Source organism: Ceratotherium simum, chromosome 21 (assembly GCF_057802395.1).
Source record: "Ceratotherium simum simum isolate JZ-2026a chromosome 21, ASM5780239v1, whole genome shotgun sequence".
NCBI lineage: Eukaryota > Metazoa > Chordata > Mammalia > Perissodactyla > Rhinocerotidae > Ceratotherium > Ceratotherium simum.
Genome location: NC_141920.1, coordinates 35293911 through 35316912, shown reverse-complemented (window position 1 = coordinate 35316912; position 23002 = coordinate 35293911). Strand labels below are relative to the sequence as shown.

Here is a 23002-nt window from a genome sequence, read left to right as displayed (position 1 = left end):
AGCACACTCTGAAAAAGCTCACCAACCTTCTAATTGTAATTCAGTCATACATATTACTGGTGTGGTGGTCTCAAGGTACAGATGCACCTAATGTGTATCCGGAAATAGATTTAGAAATCATTTAAGGATAGTCTCATTTTAAATCTGAAAAAACTGTAGCCCAGAGAAGTGCGAGGTGCATTTTACTGCAACTGGCAATATTCTTATTAACTGACTCATTTTATCTGTTAGTACCTACGTTGTAAAAGTTTTTATGAAATTAAAATTATTTTTGTCAAAAAATACAATTGCATAGTCTAGTTTCACTATTAACTCCAATTAGACAGTGATACTTCAATACACACATGCAGAGAGTACTTAAATCTTCCTCTCCCTTTCAGCAAGAGGTGCCCACCACGTCCCCCCATTTTTCATTTAACAGGTTTACTTTGCAGTCCACTGTTGTTATTTTTGCTACCACTGAAGAGGGGATGCATGTTTACATTACTGGTCATATTTCTCTCTAGAAAAACCCACACGCGCCAACCCCCTTCCTGGGGAGCCTGGGCACACGCGGTGCATGTTCTAACTTGAGCAACGTTGGGTCATCTGTTTATCTTCAGCGTGGCGGTCAGGAAGAAAGGGCGGCCGTTGCCACGGCAACCGACACCCCGGGCAACTGCAAGTCGAGGCAGGAGGGGGCGTGGCCTCGTCGGGCCCGGGCCGATAAGAGGCGGCGCCGGCCGCCCGCGTCCGGCGCGGGGTTTGTGGTGCGGCCGGGCGGAGGTGGAGGCGGGGCGGCCTGGCGTCTTCTCCGACTACCTGGAAGGGCCCCGTCGAGCAGGCAAGCGAGGCCGCGGGCCCGCCCCCCGCTTTCCTCACAGCGCCTGCCGAGGAGCCTCGCTCCGCGCCCCAACATGGCGGCGGGGCGCTGCGGCCCGCTGCTGACGGCGCTCCTGGCCGCCTGGGTCGTGGCGGCGGCGTCGGAGGCCGGTCCCGAGCAGGCCGCGCTGCCGGAGGAGCGGAGCCGGGTGCGGCCCATGACCGCCGCCAACTGGACGCTGGTGATGGAGGGAGAGTGGATGCTGAAATTGTGAGTGTGCCCGCCCGCCCCGCACGCCGCACTGCCCTCGCGGGCGCCGCCCTCCCACACCCGCGCGGGCCGGTCCCGGTCCCCCATTGCCCGCTGGGCTCGACCTCTGGCCGCGGACCCGCCCTGCCAGAGACCTGGGGCTACGAGTTTTGGCCGCTAGTCCGCCTTGCGCATGCGCGCCCGGCCTTCCGCGGTGACAGCTGAGGGTGTAGAGCATACCCTCTTGCCTTCCTCGCCTGCTGCTTTGGGGGAGGAAGTTTTTAGAGATGGGGGTGGGTGGGCAACTTACCAAGGGGGTGATGGAGAACGGAGAAAATCTGCAAGAAAGTCGCATGCTTTTGATACAAGTGTGTATGTAGGGGAGAATAGGCAGTGCTTCAATGACATTCATGTAGAGTATGAATATATAGCGTGGGCAAGATATTTGTTGAATGAATAAAATTGCAGCACGGTGAAGAGCAGACCAGTTTGTACAAAGTATCTTAGTCTTCATTTTGAAGACCTCGAGATGTCATTGTGAAAAATAAAGCAGAAAGATGAGAGCCTTTGAAGTCTTAAAAGAAGATTCCAAAAAAATGTTATTTGTTGTAATTTTTAGAGGTAGGACTTTCTAGTTAGATAGCGTAACTTAATTGTGCTAGTGTCATAAAGAAAAGGACCTTAATGAATTGCCCCTTTTGAACAATAGAAGGTACATCGTGGATAGTGCCTTTGCTTGAAGGAGATGGGAAAATAAGAGTTTTGAGTTAAGAGCAGGCAAAGGATCTGTTCATCGTAGCTTAAAATTAACTTCTATTGAGCCAGCCCTGATGGCCTAGTGGTTCAAGTTCGGCGCTCTCACTGCTTCCATGGCCTGAGTTCATTTCCTGGTCACAGAACCAAACCATTGTCTGTCAGGTGCCATGCTGTGGCGGCAGCTCACGTAGAACTAGAAGGACTTTCAGCTAGCTTATACAACCATGCACTGGGGGGCTTTGGGGAGAAAAAAAAAATTAACTTCTATTAGGAAGGAATTGATCATTTGAAAGAAGACTTGAAGTACACGGTGGGCAGATGTGTGAATGAATAGGCTTGAGACCATTGCGGTGGGCTTGCAGGGAAAATGAAGAATGTCTGGAGAAATGATTACTGAGGCCACATCTCCTTAGCCTGTAGTTTCAGGCAATATACATGATCACTACTATTTGATAACTAATTTTACACGGAGGGCATAGACATGCACAGAATTGGATCTTTCCTTTATTTGTCCAAGACTAAATTTTGAATCTTTCAATTCACATTGTAAGCAGATGCCTATTGAATGAAAACCTCAGTGTGAGATCAGGGCCAAAGCTATAAATCGCTTAGCAGATTACATTGTTCAAAGAACATAATGCACATTACCCCTGATTGGAGGTGAGGGAATCAGTTTCCATTTAAGAGAGAAACTTTTCAAGTGGAGCTTTATTTAGGACTGTCATGTCTAAAAATTGTAAGAGTTTTAGAGAGACTTCATCTTTTCAGCTAGTACTACAGAAAGTTCTTTTTTTTTCGGTAGGTGCTTACACAATAGAGTTTTTCTAGATGTGGATTTCCTGATTAAAACTGAGTTTGTATATGTCCATGAAGAAGGTTAAAGCAGAAACGGCTGGTTATGTTTAATGGCCTCAACTCCTTTGTAGTTCATTTTGAAATAGCTATGATTTTTTTTTTAAGTAAAAGAACTAAGAAGACTAAAGGTCAGGTAAGTTTAAGCTACATTGAGCTTATAAGTGAGCAAACAGCCAACAACTCCTATGTTTGGCCGTGTTGAGAGTTCAAATTTTACTTCTTCGTAAATGTAAAAGCCCAGACATAGTCATCGGTTGCTCTAAGCTCCCAATGTGTCCATTGGGCTGTGTTTGGGCTGTGGTGCAAGGATAGATGAGACTTGTAACCGGAAGTAAGCTGTATAGATACTTGAGATCATTGTAGTAGAAGTTCTGTTTTCATCGAGTACACTTCAGAATAGGTCAATATGAAGTGAGGCTGGAAAGGAAGGAGGATATAAACCATTACATCCAACTTCTTTCTATACACCAGAACCTAAGTGCTCATACTGAAGAAGTACTGTGGCTCTTATTTGTGATCCTCTCTCTCCTCTCTATGACAAAATCCAACGCTTTAAAAGATATATAAAATTCATTATATTCTCAGTACCACTATAGACCTACTATAAATTTCTAAGAATTCATTCAAACAGCCAATAAATGATCAGATTTTTTTCTGAAGTATATAATGGAGAAAAGGAGAATGTGTTAATACTAGCCCCCATGTTAACACTTTGGTCAGGTGAACTGGTCATAATAAATGGAGATTGTTAGGGCCACAGATGATGTGTTTAACTTCTCTAAAGAAGCAAGTTAGGCTTTCTGATAGTATTAAAAATTTGACATTACTTTGACTGGCAGTTTTTTATTTTTTCATTTGCTAATATGCCCCCTCTCCTCTGGAAATTTTTTCTTTTATATTTCACTTCATACAAAGCTCCTATAATGCAATTCCTGGTTATATTGGTATTGATAATTTATTTTAAGGGCCTAGCATTGTTTGTCTGCTCTGAGAATGAGAAGTTCCTATTATAAAATTTAATTTGTTATATTTTCTTTGTCTTTCGAACAGTGAACTATTTGGATCCATGCAATTGAATTTTCAGTTTTAAAAAAGCACTTCTCTGTTTAGGAGAAATATCAATTAAAAATATATTTGTAGAGGCCAGCCCTGTGGCATAGTGGTTAAGTTTGCGTGCTCTGCTTCAGTGGCCTGGGGTTTGTGGGTTCGGATCCCTGGCACAGACCTGTATACCACTTATGGAGCCATGCTGTGGCAGTGTCCCACATATGAGGTAGAGGAAGATGGGCATGGATGTTAGCTCAGGGCCAGTCTTCCTCAGCAAGAAGAGGAGGATTGGCAACAGATGTTAGCTCAGGGCTAATCTTCCTCACCAAAAAAAAAAATATATGTGTATATATATATATATTTGTGGTAATTTCACCATTTCAATTCTGAAAGCTTTTTTAAAATCTGAAAAATTCTCCCATTACTATTTATATTTTCTTGAATGCTATAGACTTATTGTATATTCAATTTTTCTCTTCTTGTTTGCTTTCATATATTGTTTTATAATTTTTACCCCTATTTCTGCCATGTCTGTATAATTGGCTTGCTGTGTCTTTTCCTCTTAACCTCTGATGAAAAGTTTGCCCTTTCTCTGGGTTAGGAAAGACTATCTAGTCTTTAAGCCTTCTGGTATTTTCTTTTCTCTATTTCCATTGTTTCATACTACCCTTCATTCAGTTTCTTTGTAACCTTTTGCTATCTTAAACACTTGCTTGGCTCCCATTATATCAGTCTTTGAAAAGACTACTTTGGTTCTTTTGAAACACAAAAGCATGCAATATAATATGTTCTGTATACTGTGCTGGTGGCTTTTTTTCCCCAAAAGAAATAAATAGATATTCAATCACTTAGTTTTGACCCGCTTATCTTTAAACTGGTATCCAGAGGAAAAGTGTCTTTGGGTTAAATTAATTTACATCTGTAAAGCATAGAGGTCTTTATAAAGCACTACTTCTTCTGATATTGCTCTTGGGATGATCATATTTCAAAATTGAAATTAGTCATCTGGTGATGGGGGAAAGCCTCATTTATTTCCTTAGGACTTCTACGTTTTAGTCTTGTTTTTTCAATATTCTTCTTATACCTGGAGAGAACATCTTGAACATCGTTGCCTTAACTTGCCCATATCAAATAGTTATAATTTCTTGCAACTTAATGGATTGTCTTGATTTGTTGATTGAATGTTTAAGAGATAGTCATTAAATGCTTGTGGTGTGTCAGGGTCAGGGTTGGGACATAGGAAGATGAAAATGAATCAGCTACATTTCTTGATTTCAAAAGTCTATTGTGCTATGAAGGAAATAAATAGCATATGTAGCTTTCATTTATTTTGCAAGTGTTTACTGAATGCTGCTTCTCTGTCAAGGCAGTGGTTCTCACCAGGCACTCTTGGCATTTTGTACTGGATAGTTGTTTGATATGTGGGGTTGGCCCACACATTGCAGAACCTTTGGCATCCCTGGCCCCTGCCCATTAAATACTAGTAGTCATGTGACATAAAAAATTTAACAACCTCCATCCCCTCCATCCTCGACATTTCCAAATGCCACTTACTGAAAACCACTGCCCTAGGTACTGGTACGGGTACTGAAAAACATGCAAAATTGTAGCTCATAAGCTAACATAGAAGTATTTGATTTCAGATTGTTTCCACAAAAGGTGTTCATCTACATCACCTTCATCATCATCATCATCATTTCAGTCACAGTAAACAGTTACATTGCTTACATCACATGTTCTGAATGCTGTCTTATTTGATCATCCCAACAATCTGGTGCAGAGTTATCATTCTCATTAACTAGAGGAGATGAAAACTTGAAAAGGTTACAGCTTTGGTCAAGGCCAGATCCTTAGTCACTGGTAAGCTAGGGCCAGAACTAGAATGCAGGCCTGAGCTTTGCAGTCCCAGATGCAAGCTAGGGAGAGTGGGTGGGTAGTGGGAGAACCTGGAAGGAGGCACAGAACCTGGCTGATTGGTGCTTAGGCTCTCAACTGGCCCGCACCCTGACTCACATGAGTGGAGGCCTTTAGCCTGTAGGATTCAGAGGTCCAGCCACGGTTTTACCATATCTAATTTCTGCAGGTAAAGAGCGTTATTGCTGTATGCTCGTTCCTGACTCTTCTCACCGCGCAGCTGCCCTACCTTCTGTATACTCCAACCCCCCAGGAAAATCCTTTCTTACTGTGCCTTGTTTTTATCTAGCATGGCCCTTATCACAACTTGTAATTATAAATTAATATATATAATTTTATATTAGGTTTTTGTCTGACTTCTCTACTAGACGATAAGCTTTTAAGTAGAGGAACAAGGTTTTTCTTTCTGTTCATCTCCGGAGCCTTAATAACTATCAGGTACTAGGTGTTCAATACTTTTTGACTAAGTGAATGAATGAATAATTGATTTTAATTGTTCTTTTAATCAAGAGCTTCTCCAAGTGTATCACTGAAGGACAGACACATCTGTATATATTTTCGTAGAGATATTAAGAATAATGACTGTCACCTCCCGTTTGTTTGTTGATGTAATAAATATTTACCGTGGCCTAGGACCCACCAGGCTCTGTTTTAGGTGCAAGCGATGCACCAGTCCCCGCTTTCGTGGAGTGTTCATTCTAGTGAAAGTACTGAATTCCATTTTCTTTAGCAGGCGTCATAGTGTTTGTAGAGCTGTCAATTTTCAGTTTTCCTCTACATTTTATGATAACAAGTCCTAGAAATGATCTTCTAAAGAAATAGAATTTAGCATAAGGCTTTCAACTCTTGTGTCATTAAGAGTTTTTCCAGATTTTCCTGAAAGAAGAACACTTGTATCTTTAAGGCATCGTTTGTTGACATTTGATTTAGTTTCATTTATTCTAAGTCACAGAAAGATGAACCTAGGATACCTCTTTTGTCTTCACTGTCACAGATTTTTCTGAGTGTTTTGGTCAAAATAAGTTCTAAGTGAAAATTGACTGTATCTTTCATTGTCCATCTCATTTTTGCAAGGATAAGAAAAGAGTGTACTGGGAAACACTGGTTAAATTTGAGCCAAGATGGAAGAAAATTGCCCATTTTTGGGGAATAAAAATGTATTTATGGTAAAATTTTATTTCTAGGAAATATATTTAAGTAACCCCTTCCCCTGAAGTGTTTTAGTATACTTGATGAAATCTCACACCAAATTCAGTGAGTCATGCAATTAAAGAATCAAGGACCTTCAACCACTTTACAAATAGCAGAACCTAAGTATAATTTGTACATAAATACTAACATGGATAACAAAAGCATGCTGTTGAATTTTGTTTCCGAGAAATGGATAAAATCATTGGACTGATATCCAAGTTGGTGTAATTTAACAGTGTTTTGGCTATATAGAATGTATTTCAAATACCACTAAGTCTTCATGAAGCTTACTAATTTTATATACCACTGTCACCTGCCAAAAGTTTAAATAGAAAAGATGCTGTTTTATAGTTTCCATGACTATAAACGTTCTAATTCTTCTTGGAATTAGAGGCTCTTAAATCAAAGAAGGATTAATTTGAATGTAAAAGACAAAGTTATGGCAGGTGAACTCTTTTATAGTTCTTAGGAGAAGATTGCCACTATGGCCTAGTTTTAAATAATATAAATGAAGATTGTGTTCAGTCCTTTCTGATGAGTTTTATCATGCATATGTACATAAATAAATTACATTTATATATACATATGTATATACCAACACAGAGAGAAAGAGAGCACAGGAGAGAAGAGCATGAAGGTCACATGACTTTCCTTCTTTGTGTTCATTTGGCCCCTGGAGGTATTTTACTTATAGTAGGTTCTAAATTACTGTCTAAATTGCTATCCTTTGAATACAAAAGAATACTAATGATTTTAAAAGCTACAACAACGGTGGAACAATTCCCACACCTGAGACAGAGAGCTGGCTTATCTCCACCTCCAGAAGAACACACTAGGTTAATGAATGAACTTGGTGCAGTCCAACACAATAAGCTCTCATTATATCTTTAAATGCATTAACAGTGTGATAGACCAGCGGGTAGCAGCTACATAGAAGGAATATCTAAAATTACCTCAAGGGCGTTTGTTTATCTTTGTTTAATATTCAAATGGCAGAATATTTAGAAAATATATAGAAAATAATTATTTTGTCAGTGAGGAGTATAATTTTCTCTAAAGTTTGTTCATTTATTTATTCAGCAAATATTTAGGGAGCACTTACTGTATACGAGGAATATACTTTGCCCTGGAAATATAGAAATACAAGTGTTTAAAAAAAAAAATCCCCATTCAAAGATGTCAGCAGATTGTTCTTGGATCATGGTCTCTGGTCTATGTGTCCTGGATCTGAGAGACTGGACAGTGAGCTGTAATGGGAAGATTAATGACCTTTTAGAATGATCTTGGCATTGGCTATACTAGTCTTTTTTAGAGATGGAGTTGAGAGGATGAACAAATGTGCTTACTAAGTCTGGTTGCTTCTGGGGCCTACCTGGAAAGAAAAATACATGCCTTGCTTTGGGCAGCCCTGTCTCTTCTGGGCTTTTTCCAATCTCAATACTTTTACTGAAATAAATGCATTCCCCCGAGTCTTGACTTTTTACCACCTACTCCATCGTCTTTTTGTAATGTGAAAGACCAATGTCTTTGCCCAATTTCAGGTGTTTGTTGTTGTTGTTATTTAGCAAAGTTGGTTTGTATGCATCACTGCATTGAGTTTTGAATGACACTTATATACATGCTTCTGCTCAGTTAAAGATAAAAGGATTTGTAAATAATGACCAGACAGTACCTTTTGTTACTGAACCAAAGTGAGTTTGCTTCTTGGTGAGTTGAAATCAAAGCTTTTATCAGAAGTAGTTGTCACAGAAAGTAAAATTTTTTTGCAGCAAATAAAGGAGACCATGGGGAATGACTTCCAAAGCCATGGCTCTCCAAGCAAGGGAAAGCAGGGGCCTTTTATTTCTGATGGGGAATGAATATTCTAAAGGGAAGTTTCATCATCACGTGTAGAGGTGGGTGTAAGCTCGCACAGGTGTAGTGTGAAACATGCTTTCACATATATCACATGTTACGCTAGTAAGGCTTAAGCTCCTTCTGGGACAGAAATCTTAACATGAAAATGAAGCAAAGGTAACTTTTGGTCACTTCTCGGCCTGTCTGTGCGGGCATTGCTCTTGCAGTGGGGTTTGGACTGGTTCAGGGCAGTTGCTGATTGCATCTCTTTACCATAACTAAAAAACAACTTTGAGAAATAGTTAAGTGCTTTTGCAACCTCCTGTGACTTACTTAGGGCAGTTAGTTGGTGACACTTTGAGCCTAAATTTTGTTACAGAATTTGATCAGTTGTTTAGCACTTTTTCCCCTTTATTTCCTTCCCTAAGGCAGTTTTTCCCATCGGTATGTGTATGTGTGTGTTTTATTTTTTTAGCAGGCATTCTTTCCTACTTCTCTTTCACCCCTGCCGCTTTCTTCTCTTAATGCAAAAATAATAGATGCCACATTTTGTAAAAACAATTCAGGAATGGAAAAATTGGAAAATAAATTGGAGGGAATTGACATTTTTCAATGCTGAACCTGCCCATTCAGAACTTGGTATATCTTTCCATTCAATCAAGTCTTTAAAAAAAACAAAACTATTTATTATGAAAAATTTCAAACATATACAAAAATATAAGGAGTAGTATAGTGAATTTCCATCATCCAGGTTCAAGAATTATCAATATATTGCCAATTTGGGTTCATCTATATCTCCTGCCCTCTACTCCTTGGTGGCATAATTTACATACTACAACATTCACCCATTGTACATAAACAATTCAGTGATATCAAATCTTTTTTTTTAGTATCTGTTGCATTTATTCCTTCAGTATTTTGACTTGAGTTAAAAATATTTTTGAAGTATAATTTAAGCAGATTTTTAAAATATCATATGTAGTTGGTGGCATCCTGAAATATTATTCAAAGTATCTGATGATTTTTTTTTTCCTGGAGTATCCTGCCTATTTTGTGAGCATTGGTTAATTTATTTAATTTACTGCTTTTTTCTTCTGGGTATTATTAAGCAAAACAAAATATCTGTTCAGTTGTACTAATGTATCTTTGTGACATTATTCTGTAAATGTTAATTTTCCTTTTACTTGTGTCATATGTTAGTATTTTAAAATGGATTTCCAGCATATGTTATTGTTTGTTCACAGTATTTTAAATTAAGTATAGCCCTAGCAGGTCTTTAAGCCTCCATAAGGCATATCTGATCTCAATTCCATGTAATTTCAAGTGATATCTTCCTTTCTATTTTATTTTCCTCCGGCTACTGCAAATGACCACAAACTTGGTGGCTTAAAACAACAGAAATTTATACTTTCACGATTTTGGAGACCAAAAATCCAAAATCAACATGTTAGCAGGATTAGTTCACTCTGCAGGCTCTATGAGAGAGTATTCCGTGTCTCTTCCAGCTTCTGGTGGCTGCTGGCAATCTTTGGTGTTCTTGGCTTGTAGCTGCATAACATATCTCTGCCTCCATCTTCACATAGCCTTCCCCCAGTGTCCCTGTGTCAAATCTCCCTTTTCTTTCTTTATAAAAGAACACTAGTCATTGGATTTAGGGTCTACGCTAAATCCAGGATGATCTCATCCCGAGATCCTTAATTTAATAATATGGGTAAAGACACTTATTCCAAATAAGGTCACATTCACAAGTACCAGGGTTAGGTCTTGGACATATTTTTTTAGGGCATACTATTCAATCCACTTTGCTTTCTAAACAGCACGCTTCTCCAGGTCCCATTTTAACATCTGCAGATGAAATCCTGGATCACTTTGGAGCTTTATGTTCTGAGTATTTTTGATGTGTTCCAGGACCAGCTCAGAGCAGAGTGAGGCCACGAGCGTCTTGCCAGGATGATGGCCCAGCCTTCCAGTTCTTCTCTTTGATTCCATCTCATCCTTCCCTGATCCATTAGTTTTCCCTGATCCATTAAAATTACAAATGATTTTTCCAAAATGTAAATCAGATCATAATTCTCTTACCTCTCGAGGGCTTACCGTGGAGCTTCAAATAAAGTCCTAACTCCTTTTATAACTTTTTTAAAAGCTGTAGATGATGTCTTCACCATCCCCTCTCAGTACTCAGCCTTCACACATGCTATTCTCTCTGCTTAGATTAGAACTTTCCTTGACCCCTCTCTGGCTGTTGCCGCCTACTTTAAATCTTAGGACATATACTTCTTTCTCTGTGGACCCCTCTGAGATCACCCAGCTCCTGAGTGTCTCCATAGCATTGTTCCACACTTTCAGCCATGGCATTTGCCACCTGGATTGTAATTATGCCTGGTCTTACCTCTGTTCTTCTGTGGGCTGTACAATCCACAAGAAGAGGAGGCAACACGTCTGTCTTGTTCACAGTTGTTGTAGCTTCAGCTTGTAGCATAGTGCTTAGTTCATGTTTATTGAATGAAAAAATAAATGTAAAAACCAGGATTCTGGTTGAAGGCCCAGGTATTTCTGACTCCTACTTAAGAAAGTGTCGGGTAAAACTGGTTTAGCCTATAGCTTTCTCAGAATGGTTGAAATGACTTCTGATCTTTGGAAATGACTCACTTTCTTGAGGACCCACTGGCAACAGATCTTCTGGTCTCTGTTCATCAGATCTGTAGCTTTGATGAATCTGAAACTGGTTTGGCTAGTATCCTCCTTTAGTGGGGCTCTCAAAACAGTGTTCATTCTCAAAAATCAAAAGCTATCTGGAAAGTGACAAAATTTGGATTGATTGTGAGAATAACAGTGAAATAAAATATTTTATGTATTATAATGATTTGTGAAAATCTTCGTAAACTTTGGCTAATTTTTTCCCCAGGGAATTGATATTCATCATTAAATTCTAGGGGGGAAGTATGCTTCTGTTTGTCTATATCAAATGACTTTGGAAAAGCTTGCTTTTGTGCTTCTCTTTACTCTATTTCTCTATTTTATTTTACAGATTTTTTCATATGTTTATATTGATTAGCCATTCTTCTTTTATAGTTATGCCCCTTGGTGTCCATCCTGCCAGCAGACTGATTCAGAATGGGAGATGTTTGCAAAGAATGGTGAAATACTTCAGATCAGTGTGGGGAAGGTAGATGTCATTCAAGAACCAGGTACTGTGAATGTTGAACATTAAATGCAAAAGTTTGTTACTTTTTATTTTTAAAATTCTCAAGCATATAGAAAAGTTGAAAAACTAGGATATTGGTTACCCATGAACTGATCATCTAGAATCAACAGATAACATTTTGGCATATCTGAGTCTGTTTACACATATATATGTGTATATGTTTATTTACATTTTTGTTATTATTATTTTTTGCTGGGTCTTTTGAAGATAAGTTGCAGACAACCTGATACTTTACCCTTTAATATTTTGGCATATTAAAATCTCCCTAATTATTTTCCATGTGTCTTACAGTTTATTGAGCCAGGATCTAATCAAAGTTCACCATTTGCATTTGGTTGTTATGTTTTTTTAGTTGCCCTCAATCTAGAATAGTCCCCCATTTTTTTCATGATATTGATATTCTGAAGAGAATAGACCAGGGATTTGCCTAAGTGTTTCCTTATAGTGACATTTAATGTATTATGGCATTTTCTGTAAACCTAAATGTCAGTCTAGAGGCATGATTCAGGCTAGACATTTATGTCAAGAGTATGTCATAGGTGATGCTGTGACTTTATATTGTATCCCATCAGAAGACATATACTGTCACCATTAGTGATATTGAGTTTGAGCACTTGGATTAAGGTGATGACACTAAACACCTCATTTATAAAGAAAAGACCCCACTTTGTGATTAGTAAGTAATCTGGGGGGGTGATTCTTTGGGATTTTAAGATCCATGATGATCCTACCTGAGTCAAATATTTCATCGTGAGTTCCAGAATTGTTGAATTTCTAATTCTCATTCCATCTCCAGCTGTTAATGATGTAATTTTTCAGAAGAAAGAGGGAGATAAAGGAGACTTTTAAATTCTGGAAAGATACACACAATTTGTATTGGTAGTTTAAAAATAATGGTGTGTGTATATATATATATATATATATATATATAAATTGAGAAGAAAAGTTGGGCTTTTATAGATTCAAATTTGACTATGTTCAAATTTTTATTAGTTATTTTTTCCTATCTACATTCAATTTCTACCTATTGCATCCCTTTACAAGGTAAAAAAAGAGGTAGGTATGGAAGTGTAGCTGTTACCTTTCTGTAATAACTGTGAGTTCAAAAAACACAAAGTAATGGATTACCAATTACTTGGACAACAAAATGGATGGTGTCTGTTAAGATGGATGTCTTGACAAACTCATGGAGAGGGGTTTCTGTTAAAAGCCATGAGTCTTCAAGCCTCCACCTTTTTAAGCATTTGAATGAAAGCCACTTCTGCCCCTCTACTATTTAAAGATGGACGATTTTATTTATTAGTTCATGGTTTTGGCTATTAAAATAAGTTATTCTATTTGGAGGTCAAGTTATTGTATTTACCGTTTTGCTGTAAACTTGTTTTCATCTTTTAGTAGTTTCAGTCCAATGAAATCAGTTATAAACCTTGTTAATTAGTGGGCACCAGACACATTTTATGATGAATTTCTTAGAAATGCAACGGGCCTATTCACATTTCAGCCATTTGGTATACCTGCTGTGATTTCACAGCGTGATTTGAATTAAAAGAATTAAACAGTTAGCTTTGTGATGGATTCACAAATCTAGTTTAATTGAATATAGTCTTTCCATCTAAAGTATAGACTTACAGTTATTTTTCCATTGTGAATGGATTAAGTGCTTTTTTGATAATAATGTAAGACAGAAATTGTGATAAAATGTTTAAAAAACAAATTCATCATTGACTCATAATATTTAACAAACTATATATATTTGAAATCTTTATCAAAGAGGAGGGAAGAAAGTCTTTGGTACGGTATTCTATAGGAATAGTGAAGAAAAAAAGTCCAAAAAAGGAAGTTATTGTTTTATATAGTAGAACAGTTTTTTAAAGTAGAGGCTCTCGAATTCTTTTAAATGATAAAAACGTAAAAACTGTATATAAATAATAATGTACACCTGAAATTATAGAATGTTATAAACTAATATGACCTCAAAAAAATAATTGGAAAAAAAAACCCCTGTAACTCATAAATACAATTTAGGAGACAAAATTCTACACACATGATTGAGTGGCCTAGAGAATATTTCACTTCAGATCATACTATTTTATATTTATAATTTTACTTTATTTATTTATTTAAATTATACACTGTATTTATTTATTTATTTATTTATTTTGGGGGAGGAAGATTGACCCTTAGCTAACATCTGTTGCCAATCCTCCTCTTTTTGCTGAGGAAGATTGGCTCTGAGTTAACCTCTGTGCCCATCCTCCTCTATTTTATACGTGGGACGCTGCCATAGCATGGCTTGATGAGGGTGCATAGGTCTGCACCCAGCATTCAAACCTGCAAACCCTGGGCCACCAAAGCAGAGTGCGCAAACTTAACCACTACGCCACCGGGCTGGCCCCAGTATAATTTTACTTTAAATTATAAAGTAATTTAAATTTAATGCTTTCAACTAATCTTCTAACAGAGTTTAGAAATAATGTGTTTATTCAAATATTTGAGTTCCTACCACGTACCAGGCCCTGATCTGGATATCAGTGATACAGAGGTGAATAAGGAAGACAAAGAGCTGGCTCCTCATTGAGTTTACATTCCAGTGCAGGAGATAAACAGTAACAAAAGTAAAATGGAAAATATTGTCTGTTGGTGGTAAGGGCTGTGAAGAAAAATAAAGCAGGGTAAAAATGTAGAAAATGATGGGAGCCACTATTTTAAATAGGATGTCCAGGGAAGGACTGTTTGACCAGAGGTCTTGACAGATTGAGGGACTGAATTTCAACATCTTACGGGGAGGAACACCCCAGGCAGAGCAAACAGCCTGTGCAGGTGAGAGTGTAGTTGGCTTATTTGAGGAACAATATGACAGCCAGCAGGGTACTTGAGATAAATGAGGCTGGAGAGGTAGCTAGGGACCAGACCATGAAAGGTCTTCTTGGCCATGGCAAAGGAGTTTAGGTTTTGTATGAAGTATGATAGGAAGGAAGCTCCTGGAAGGTTTTGAGCAGAGGAGTGACGTGATATGATTTATGTTTTAAAATAATCTCTTTGGCTACTATGTGAACATTGATTTTAGGGAGTCAGAAGTGAAAGCAGGAAGAGCGGTTAGGAGGTTAATGCAGTAGTCCATGAGTTGAGAAGATGGTGTCTTGGACTGGTAGCAGCAATGGTGAGTGATTGGATTTGAAATACTACATTTGGCTGGAATATCCAAAAGGATTTCCTGATAGACTGGTTGTAGCATTTGGTGGAAAGAGAAAAGATGAAGAGGCCTGAAGGAGGAACAGGTTTGGGACAGAGTTGAAGTTCGAGATGTTTAATAGAAATCCAAATAGAGATGAGCTAGAGATGTACAACTGAGGGTCGTCAGTGTAGGCGGTATTTGAAATGAGGGGAAGAATTGGGATTACCTAAAGAGTGTGTGCCAGGGAACTGTTTTGAGGATTGAGAACCAGAGCACTCCAACATTTAGAAGAAAAGAAGTAGTTGCAGCAGAGGAAAAGGAGAAGCCAGTTAGGTAGGAGGGAGATGGAGAAGAAGGGGGATCCTGGAGGCCAAATGAAGAGAGTGTCCTATGTGGTACTAATTCACTGGCAAGCCTCCGGGCAGCTTGTCCCTATTCTTGGGAGCTGTTTGCATATTTACTTCATTTTTACAAAGTCTAACATCCTGAATGAGCAGTGGGAAACCATTGAAATGATATTATTTTTCCCTACAATTGAGCACTTTATTGGGTATTGCTGAATACAGATTTATATTCGGTTACAGATCTCCATTAGTATATTCTTTCCTCAGGGCTGCCTTGCCACAGGAGTGCTGATAAGAGATAATTTCATTTCTTTTCCCTGCAAGTAAAATTTAAAAAGAAGAGAAAGCAAGAATTTTTGAAGTGTTCATGCATACTCTTTAGTAATTCTTTTATAATTCTTACTCAAGAATTTTATCATTCTTACTCTTTAATAATTCTTCCTCAGTATGAATTTCATAGGTCATACCCTTATAATTCTTTCATTGGTATATCAAATAGGCGATTTTCTTAGGTATTTTAAACAGAAAATAAGATTTCAGAATTATCAAGACTGGGAATTGCAATAAGCACATTGCATTTTTATAGCTGAGATGTAGATGTCAAGGAAAGGACAGGCCTTAGATTAGGTTACATTACATTGCCTGTTTAATAGTGCATAGACCAGGTGAGGTTTCAGTTGAGCTGAATTGGGGAAGTTAAATTTAATGAGTAAGTACTTGAACCTTCTGTTCTATGCAGATAAGCTTAGTTGTCAAGGACAGGAAAACAGCAGCTGCTCACAGAGCACACATGAGTGATGGTCATTTCACTAGATTAGAGGTAAACCAGATCCCTACCATGGCCAAGAATAAGCATTGAGTTTAAAACCACGAATTTATTATTGAAGCCAATTTAGTTTACTGTACTTCAGTTACTGTTAATATTTTAATTTTGTAATTATAATAATTAGTCTTTTGTATTCTATTATATCAACAACTTTATTTCAATCTCGAAGGTATGGTTAGTTCTACTTTTTTTCATTGTTTTCCTTCTTCTACTTTCTTTAATGATAATAACTAACACTTTGTAAGCATTTACTTCAGCCTGTAATTGCGGTAAGCACTTACATACATTTTAGCTTCGTAACAACTGTAGGAAGAACAAACTATTTATCTCTATATGATTCAGAAAACTGAGGCTCAGAGAGGTTAAATAATATGCGCAAGGTAACACAGCTTGTTAGCTGTAGAACAAAAGCTAATAGCTATCCCCATTTTCTTAATATTGAACTTAAATAATTTCTATTGTGTTTTTGCATATCAATATAGTTCTCTGCCATAATTTTTCTCTAATCTTTTAATTCTTTGTTTTTTGCTATATGTGTTGAAGATAAGCTTGCTAATAAGAAATTAATTTTTTTCCTGCGTTCTGGATTAATGCCCCTTTTATGTTGTAATACAATCTTCATTTTAAAGTGGAAATTACCCCTATAGTAAAAAAGGCATGCAGAAATTTTGGGAGACTTTGTGGTCAAACTTTATGTCTTGTATTTAAAGATTTAAGAGTGCACTTGTTTCTTTACAATCCACACTTGTTTTTAAACCCTGAAGGCACAACCTCAGATGGTACTTCTCTATTCCAAGGTGTTAATGTTTTAACTTTTCAGGTAACGAAAGTCTCCCTTGACACTTCATAGCGTCAGTATTAAAGGTTAGAAGACATTTTTGGAGCACGACATGAGATCCAGAGCTTTCTGATGTCTTTCACCCTCTCACAAGTGAAATTTATTTGAGATGAATTTCCTGTGGTGTCACATCTTCAAGGGCTTAATAGTGTGTCATAATCTAAGGACTACTTTGACTACTTGATTTTGTTGTAGATTTTACTGAATACATCCTCAGCGACAGTATATTATTCCAGACAACGAACCAAACTCATATCTGAGTTAGATGCTATAACCTTATTATTAATACTCCACATGAGTTGTCATTTGAAGAAATATTGATGAAGAAACATCAATGAAAACAGTCTTCAGGTGCTACAATTTATTAATAATGGTCTTTATTTTAAATGAACCTTAATTGATGATCTTGTAAATTGGTAAAATAGTTATGGAAAACAAAATAGCAATTCATATCAAGAACCATAAAATTCTTATACCCTTTAATCTAACAATTTTGGGAACAAGTGTCCTGTTATACCTTTTATCCTGAACCAGAAAGATGCAGAAAAATCTCAGAGACCATTTGCCACTGTGTTTCTTTTTTCTTATTTTCTCTGTACTCATTGATTTTCATGGGCACATTTATTTTTAAAGATATGTTATCCAAAATAATGTACAATTTCCAAAGCACTTAAGACTAAATTAGTTTATCTTTATTATATCCTCTTGTTTTATTCTAACTTTGAATCAGAGATTTAAATATAGAAAATAATAGCTAGCATTGGTTTAGTCCTTGTTATGTGTCAGATACTGTTCTGTATGTGCTTTATAAATATAAAATCATTTAATGCTGAAGTACTACAGGATAGAAATTATGATGCCCATCTATAATAAGAAAACTGAGGCCCAGAGAGTTTAAATTAGCTATCCCAGATTAAAAACATTTAATAAGAGGCAGAAGTGGGGTTTGACCCCACCTGGCCCTCGAATCTGGAAATATTGTTTCGCATATCATATAATTTAATGTGTTTTATGAAATATTTTTTATATTTATTTTTTTATATATTTCCATGGCCAATGATGACTAAGAACATATGAAGGATTTTAAAGAACAAGTTAAAAATAGCACCTTCAGTGTACCTAACATTTATTAGAAATCCTATCTATTTATTGTGATAAAAATAAAATCTATATAGAAACTTGAACAAGTGATGGGATGCTCTTTGTTTGTTCCTTCCATTTTAAAAGTCATATAAGTAAAGCATAATTCTCTAACGCTGTGACTCTCTTTAGATAAAATTTTTGGGTGGTCATAAGACTGTAGCTAGGAAAGAAGTGAGATATGAAACTATTTGTAATATTTATTTTAAGCAAAAGCATATGATAATTTTTAAGCACTTAGAATTACCAAGACTTTGTCCTCTGGCGATTTAGAGTTGGAAATGTACTAAAAGATACCTTTGTTCCCTGCTAGGTTGGAATTCCAAGCAAAGTTAGAGGTGAAAATGCCCTGTAGACAGAGATGCTTGTTAGCAATCCTCAGTTGACTTCTCAGGTCCCTTGTGTTTTTGTGATTGCCACTACAATCTTTTTTTTTTTTTCTTTAATGTACGATAATAAATGTATGTAATAAATGTTTCTTTTTGTAACAAACACTTTTACTACCTTCAGAGTACTGTGTTTTCTTTTAAGTGCCATAGGGATGTTTTAAAGTCTATTTGATTTGATATGAGAAAAAATAAAGAATCTTTTGGGAAGACTCATCATTAATCAATAAATTATTATGCTGAGTATAGGTTTAATTTATAAGATGGGTATAAGAAAATTTCCCGTGTTATTGAAAGTAAAGCTTCAGTATTTCAAATTGCAAGTGACCACAGAGATATAAAATTTGAGCCACTTTATTTGATTAGATATTTAATTTTGTCCAGATTGTTCTTGAGTGGGAAAGGCAGAAGTGATGAGAAATGTTAAAATAGTGTCTCTGTCATTTTTCCATACTGGCCAGGAGGATCCTTTACCTTTCTTTCTCTTTGCCAGCCCAGGCTTACTCACTCTTGGTATCCATATAAATATTTGTTTGTAAACATTTAAAGAGCAGGGATCTATTCTTTACTCCTATTCTTATTTAGGTTTTTGTTGCATGCTCCTTTCTTGATATCATCTATCTCTGTTTATAGCCATGATTGTGATTATTAAGTTCTTTCCCTCTTCCACTAGGCTGTAAGCTGTGTGAGAACAAAGACTGTACGTGTTTTGCTTATCTGTGTCTTGAGCAGTTATCACAGTCCCTGGAACAGAGAAGTTGCTCAGTAAATATTTCCTGGGTGACTAAGGGTTTTATTTGTCTTTGTCTTCACATGGATCCAGCATAGCATTTGATATATGGTTAGTGCTCAGTAAAGGTTTGCTAAGACAAATTGAAAACATCTGTTTAATGTACATAGAGTTCCTTGACAGAACTTGCAAATTTTATAAATGTGCAAAGATTATACATGATCTTATTATTTCATATTCTTTATTGTTCTTTTTAATCTTAAAACTGATGTAATAATAATTTATTGAGTCCTTTATTATGTGCTAAGCACTTAACATACTGATCTAATCTAACTTCAGAACAATTCGGGTAGTCTTTAGTATACCCATTTTACAGATGAAGTAATTGAGACTCAGAAAGGTTAAGTAATTTATCTAAGGTCACAAAGCTAGTAAATGGAGAATTTAGTATTTAACCCGGATTGCATGACTCTAAAACCTATCCTTTCAGCCACTATACAATTCCAAGTGATTCACAGGCCAGAAAACTCCAGCGTAACATATAGAAGATAAGCAAGTTGTATGTCAGTGACTGGAAAGTGTTAGGTAAATAAAAACGGGGAAAAAAAAAATTTCTTTAAGTCAAAAATGAAATAGTAAATGTGATTCAATAATTGTAATGATTTTAATAATGTGGTTATGAAAGTAAGCTCAAGGCTGCTTGTTTTAGAACTTAAGTTAGGTGTTTAGGTCAGTCTGAGTTTGACTTGTAACTTTTCTGTTTATGCTTCTTGTAGGTTTGAGTGGCCGCTTCTTTGTCACCACTCTCCCAGCGTTTTTTCAGTAAGTTTAAATAATTTTTTGGTCTTGCAAAAATTAGAAATCAGTAGATGTATACCGGGAATTCTAAGTTGTTCTCCAAAACCATCGCTCATTCAGGAGAAAGACTGGTCTGCACTGAATAATAGCTGTTAGAGGAGAGAAATACCCAAAGTGCTGCAGAGAAAGGAACCTGATTTCAGGCAGTGAATTGGTGGGGGAGTCAAAGAAGATTTTTCTGATGATATAAAAGGTGGGGTGATTCTTAATAGTTAAATAGGAATTGGTTAAGCAGACAAGGCCTTTCCAGATAGAGGAGATATGATGGAAAAGCCCAGGAGAAAAGGAGAACTTCTGGGAACTGTAAGTGGTTCTTTATGGCTGGCCCATAGGGTGCGGTTGGATCATCCTGGGTGATGAGGCTCAGGTAGGGACAGGTGAAAGAGAAAGGAGGGGGTGGATTCCAGAGATACTTAGGGACTTGGTGACTGATTAGCCATAGGAAAGGAAGAGCCAGTGATGACTACCAACAGGCCATGTATAACTCATAAAAGCTATTGAGGAACCATTAGAATAAGATGAAGTTTGGAAGATAGAGGCTGGAATGGAGAAAATAGTGTGCAGTGCCTATGCTAGTTCCAAATGGAGAAGTTTAATTGACAATGTGATGTCAAGATCTAGAGCTCAGAAGAAAGATCCAGACTAGAGATACATGTTGGGTCTTCCTCAGCGTCTAGGTAGGTAACAGTTAGAATATATCTAGAGAACACATACGCAATGGGAAGAGAAGCAGGTCAAGGATAGAACCTGGGGTTGACCAACGTTAGGACGTCTACAAAGGAAGACAGGGAGAAGGAATGGTCAGAGTAGTAGGAAGAAGTCCAGAGAGCTAATGTCATAAAAGCCAAGAGAAAGGAGAAAGGAAGGGTCTTCAGTAGTGGACAGTGCCAATGACAGACAAAGGAAAAATGGCAGAAAAGTGTTCCATGGATATGGCACTTAGGAGTCATTGGAGACCCCCATTATGAGTAGTTTCAATGGAGTCGTGGAAGCAGAACCCTCAATCACACCAAGTAGTGAATGAGTAATATAAGAGGAGAGAATGGCAAGCGTAGACTGTTCCCTTGGGAAGCTTGACTGGTGAGAAAGCGAGAGGGAGGGAAGACTGAAGGGGCATGTGAGACTAAGAGATGTTTTGTTGACTTTGAGGGGAGGGACTTGAATGACATAAATTTGGAAATGTGGATACAGTTTTTTAAAACTTGATAACAATTGCTGCTTTGCTGTTGTAAGAAAAATCAAAATAATTGGTAGCAAAAATAATAAAAAGTAACTTGGCAGATTAAACACTGCCAAGAACTTTGCTTATAGTCACAAATTGTGCAGTGATAAAATAGTTTAATCCTTTCTCTTTTGGAATTTCTCATTATGTTTGCTTTCTGATTCATGCCTAACCATAATATTTTTTCTTCATTTGAGCCAAGTTAAAATTCAGAGTGGAGTTCACGTGTAAAACCAATAGTTATTTTGATTTTTATTATTTGTAACATTTGTTATTTTAACTGATTTATTTTCATAATTTATAGTGCAAAGGATGGCATATTCCGCCGTTATCGTGGCCCAGGAATCTACGAAGACCTGCAGAATTATATCTTAGAGAAGAAATGGCAATCAGTTGAGCCTCTGACTGGCTGGAAGTCCCCGGCTTCTCTAACGTAACTTGATTTTTTTTTAATGACAAGGTGTTCTGAATAGAACAGGAGGTATCAAATGAACAGGCCATGGACCTTGAAAGCCTACATTTTTTCTTCATATTCACTTCTGATTACCCAGACTACACATGACCATGCTTGGCCTGTGTGGTGTTTCTGGTTTATGACCCCATATGTTTTAGCCAGTTGTTAGTATGCTGGGAATTAAGTAGCAGATTTGGTGGGTTACTGAAAACCTCCTCTCCAGTTTTTGTGCTGAGCCATGCTAACTGTTTTCTCTTTACAAAATATGATATTGAACATCATTTACCATTCTTTCTTCCTTTTAAATTATTGACAAGATAAAAGAGTAACTCTTTCTCGAATTATATATAGTTCATGAAAGAATTGCTATTGTATCTTGTGTGGAAAATAAAACCTATGGTATCTTTGGCTACCTAGCAGAATACTTCTGGGAGTAACTTTTGGCCATGATAACAAACTGTATAATACTTGGTGAGGTAGATAAAGCCAAACAATAATGACTTTTTCCACAGTTAGTTTTAATTTTGAATGAATTATCATATTTGTAATTTTATGTTAGGTTTCAGTGGAGCTTCCAGAGTATAAAAAAATGTAAAGTAAAAGTGTAAAAATTTTACATTTTTAACAAATGTGAAAAATATCCTGCTGAAATAGAAGCAAATCATGCAATAATTCAGAAATAACTCATCTAGTGGTATCTATGTAATACATAGGAAATACATAGCTTACAAAGCAGCTCACCTCGGGCCGGCCCCGTGGCTTAGCGGTTAAGTGCGTGCGCCCCGCTGCTGGCGGCCTGGGTTCGGATCCCAGGCGCGCACCGACGCACCGCTTCTCCGGCCATGCTGAGGCCGCGTCCCACATACAGCAACTAGAGAGATGTGCAGCTATGACATACGACTATCTACTGGGGCTTTGGGGGAAAAAATAAATAAATAAATAAAATTAAAAAAAAAAAAAAGCAGCTCACCTCTGGCATTTCATTCTGCAAATATTTGAGCACTGATTTTATGCCAGATACTGTTCTAGCTGCTAGATATTCAACAGTGAACAAGACAGACGTGGTCCCTTTGCTCCTCAAGTAACTTAAAGTAAGACAGATTAAGAAAAAAAGTAAGGATACAAAGAATCATAGTCTGGATAGGGCTGTTTAAAAACAAACACAGCTTTACTG

At 37.2% G+C, this 23002-nt stretch overlaps 1 protein-coding gene across 1 annotated transcript in view; it reads left to right on the top strand.

The window, feature by feature from the left end:
- Positions 1–763: 763 nt before the first annotated feature.
- The window catches only part of TMX4 (thioredoxin related transmembrane protein 4), a 44577-nt gene continuing 22338 nt past the window's right edge, over positions 764–23002 (top strand). The window contains exons 1-4 of the mRNA XM_004433766.3: positions 764–1072; positions 11723–11838; positions 20071–20116; positions 21679–21807. Coding sequence (XP_004433823.1) covers positions 897–1072; positions 11723–11838; positions 20071–20116; positions 21679–21807 — 467 coding nt within the window. The 5' untranslated portion in view covers positions 764–896. The remainder of the gene's footprint in view (positions 1073–11722; positions 11839–20070; positions 20117–21678; positions 21808–23002) is intronic.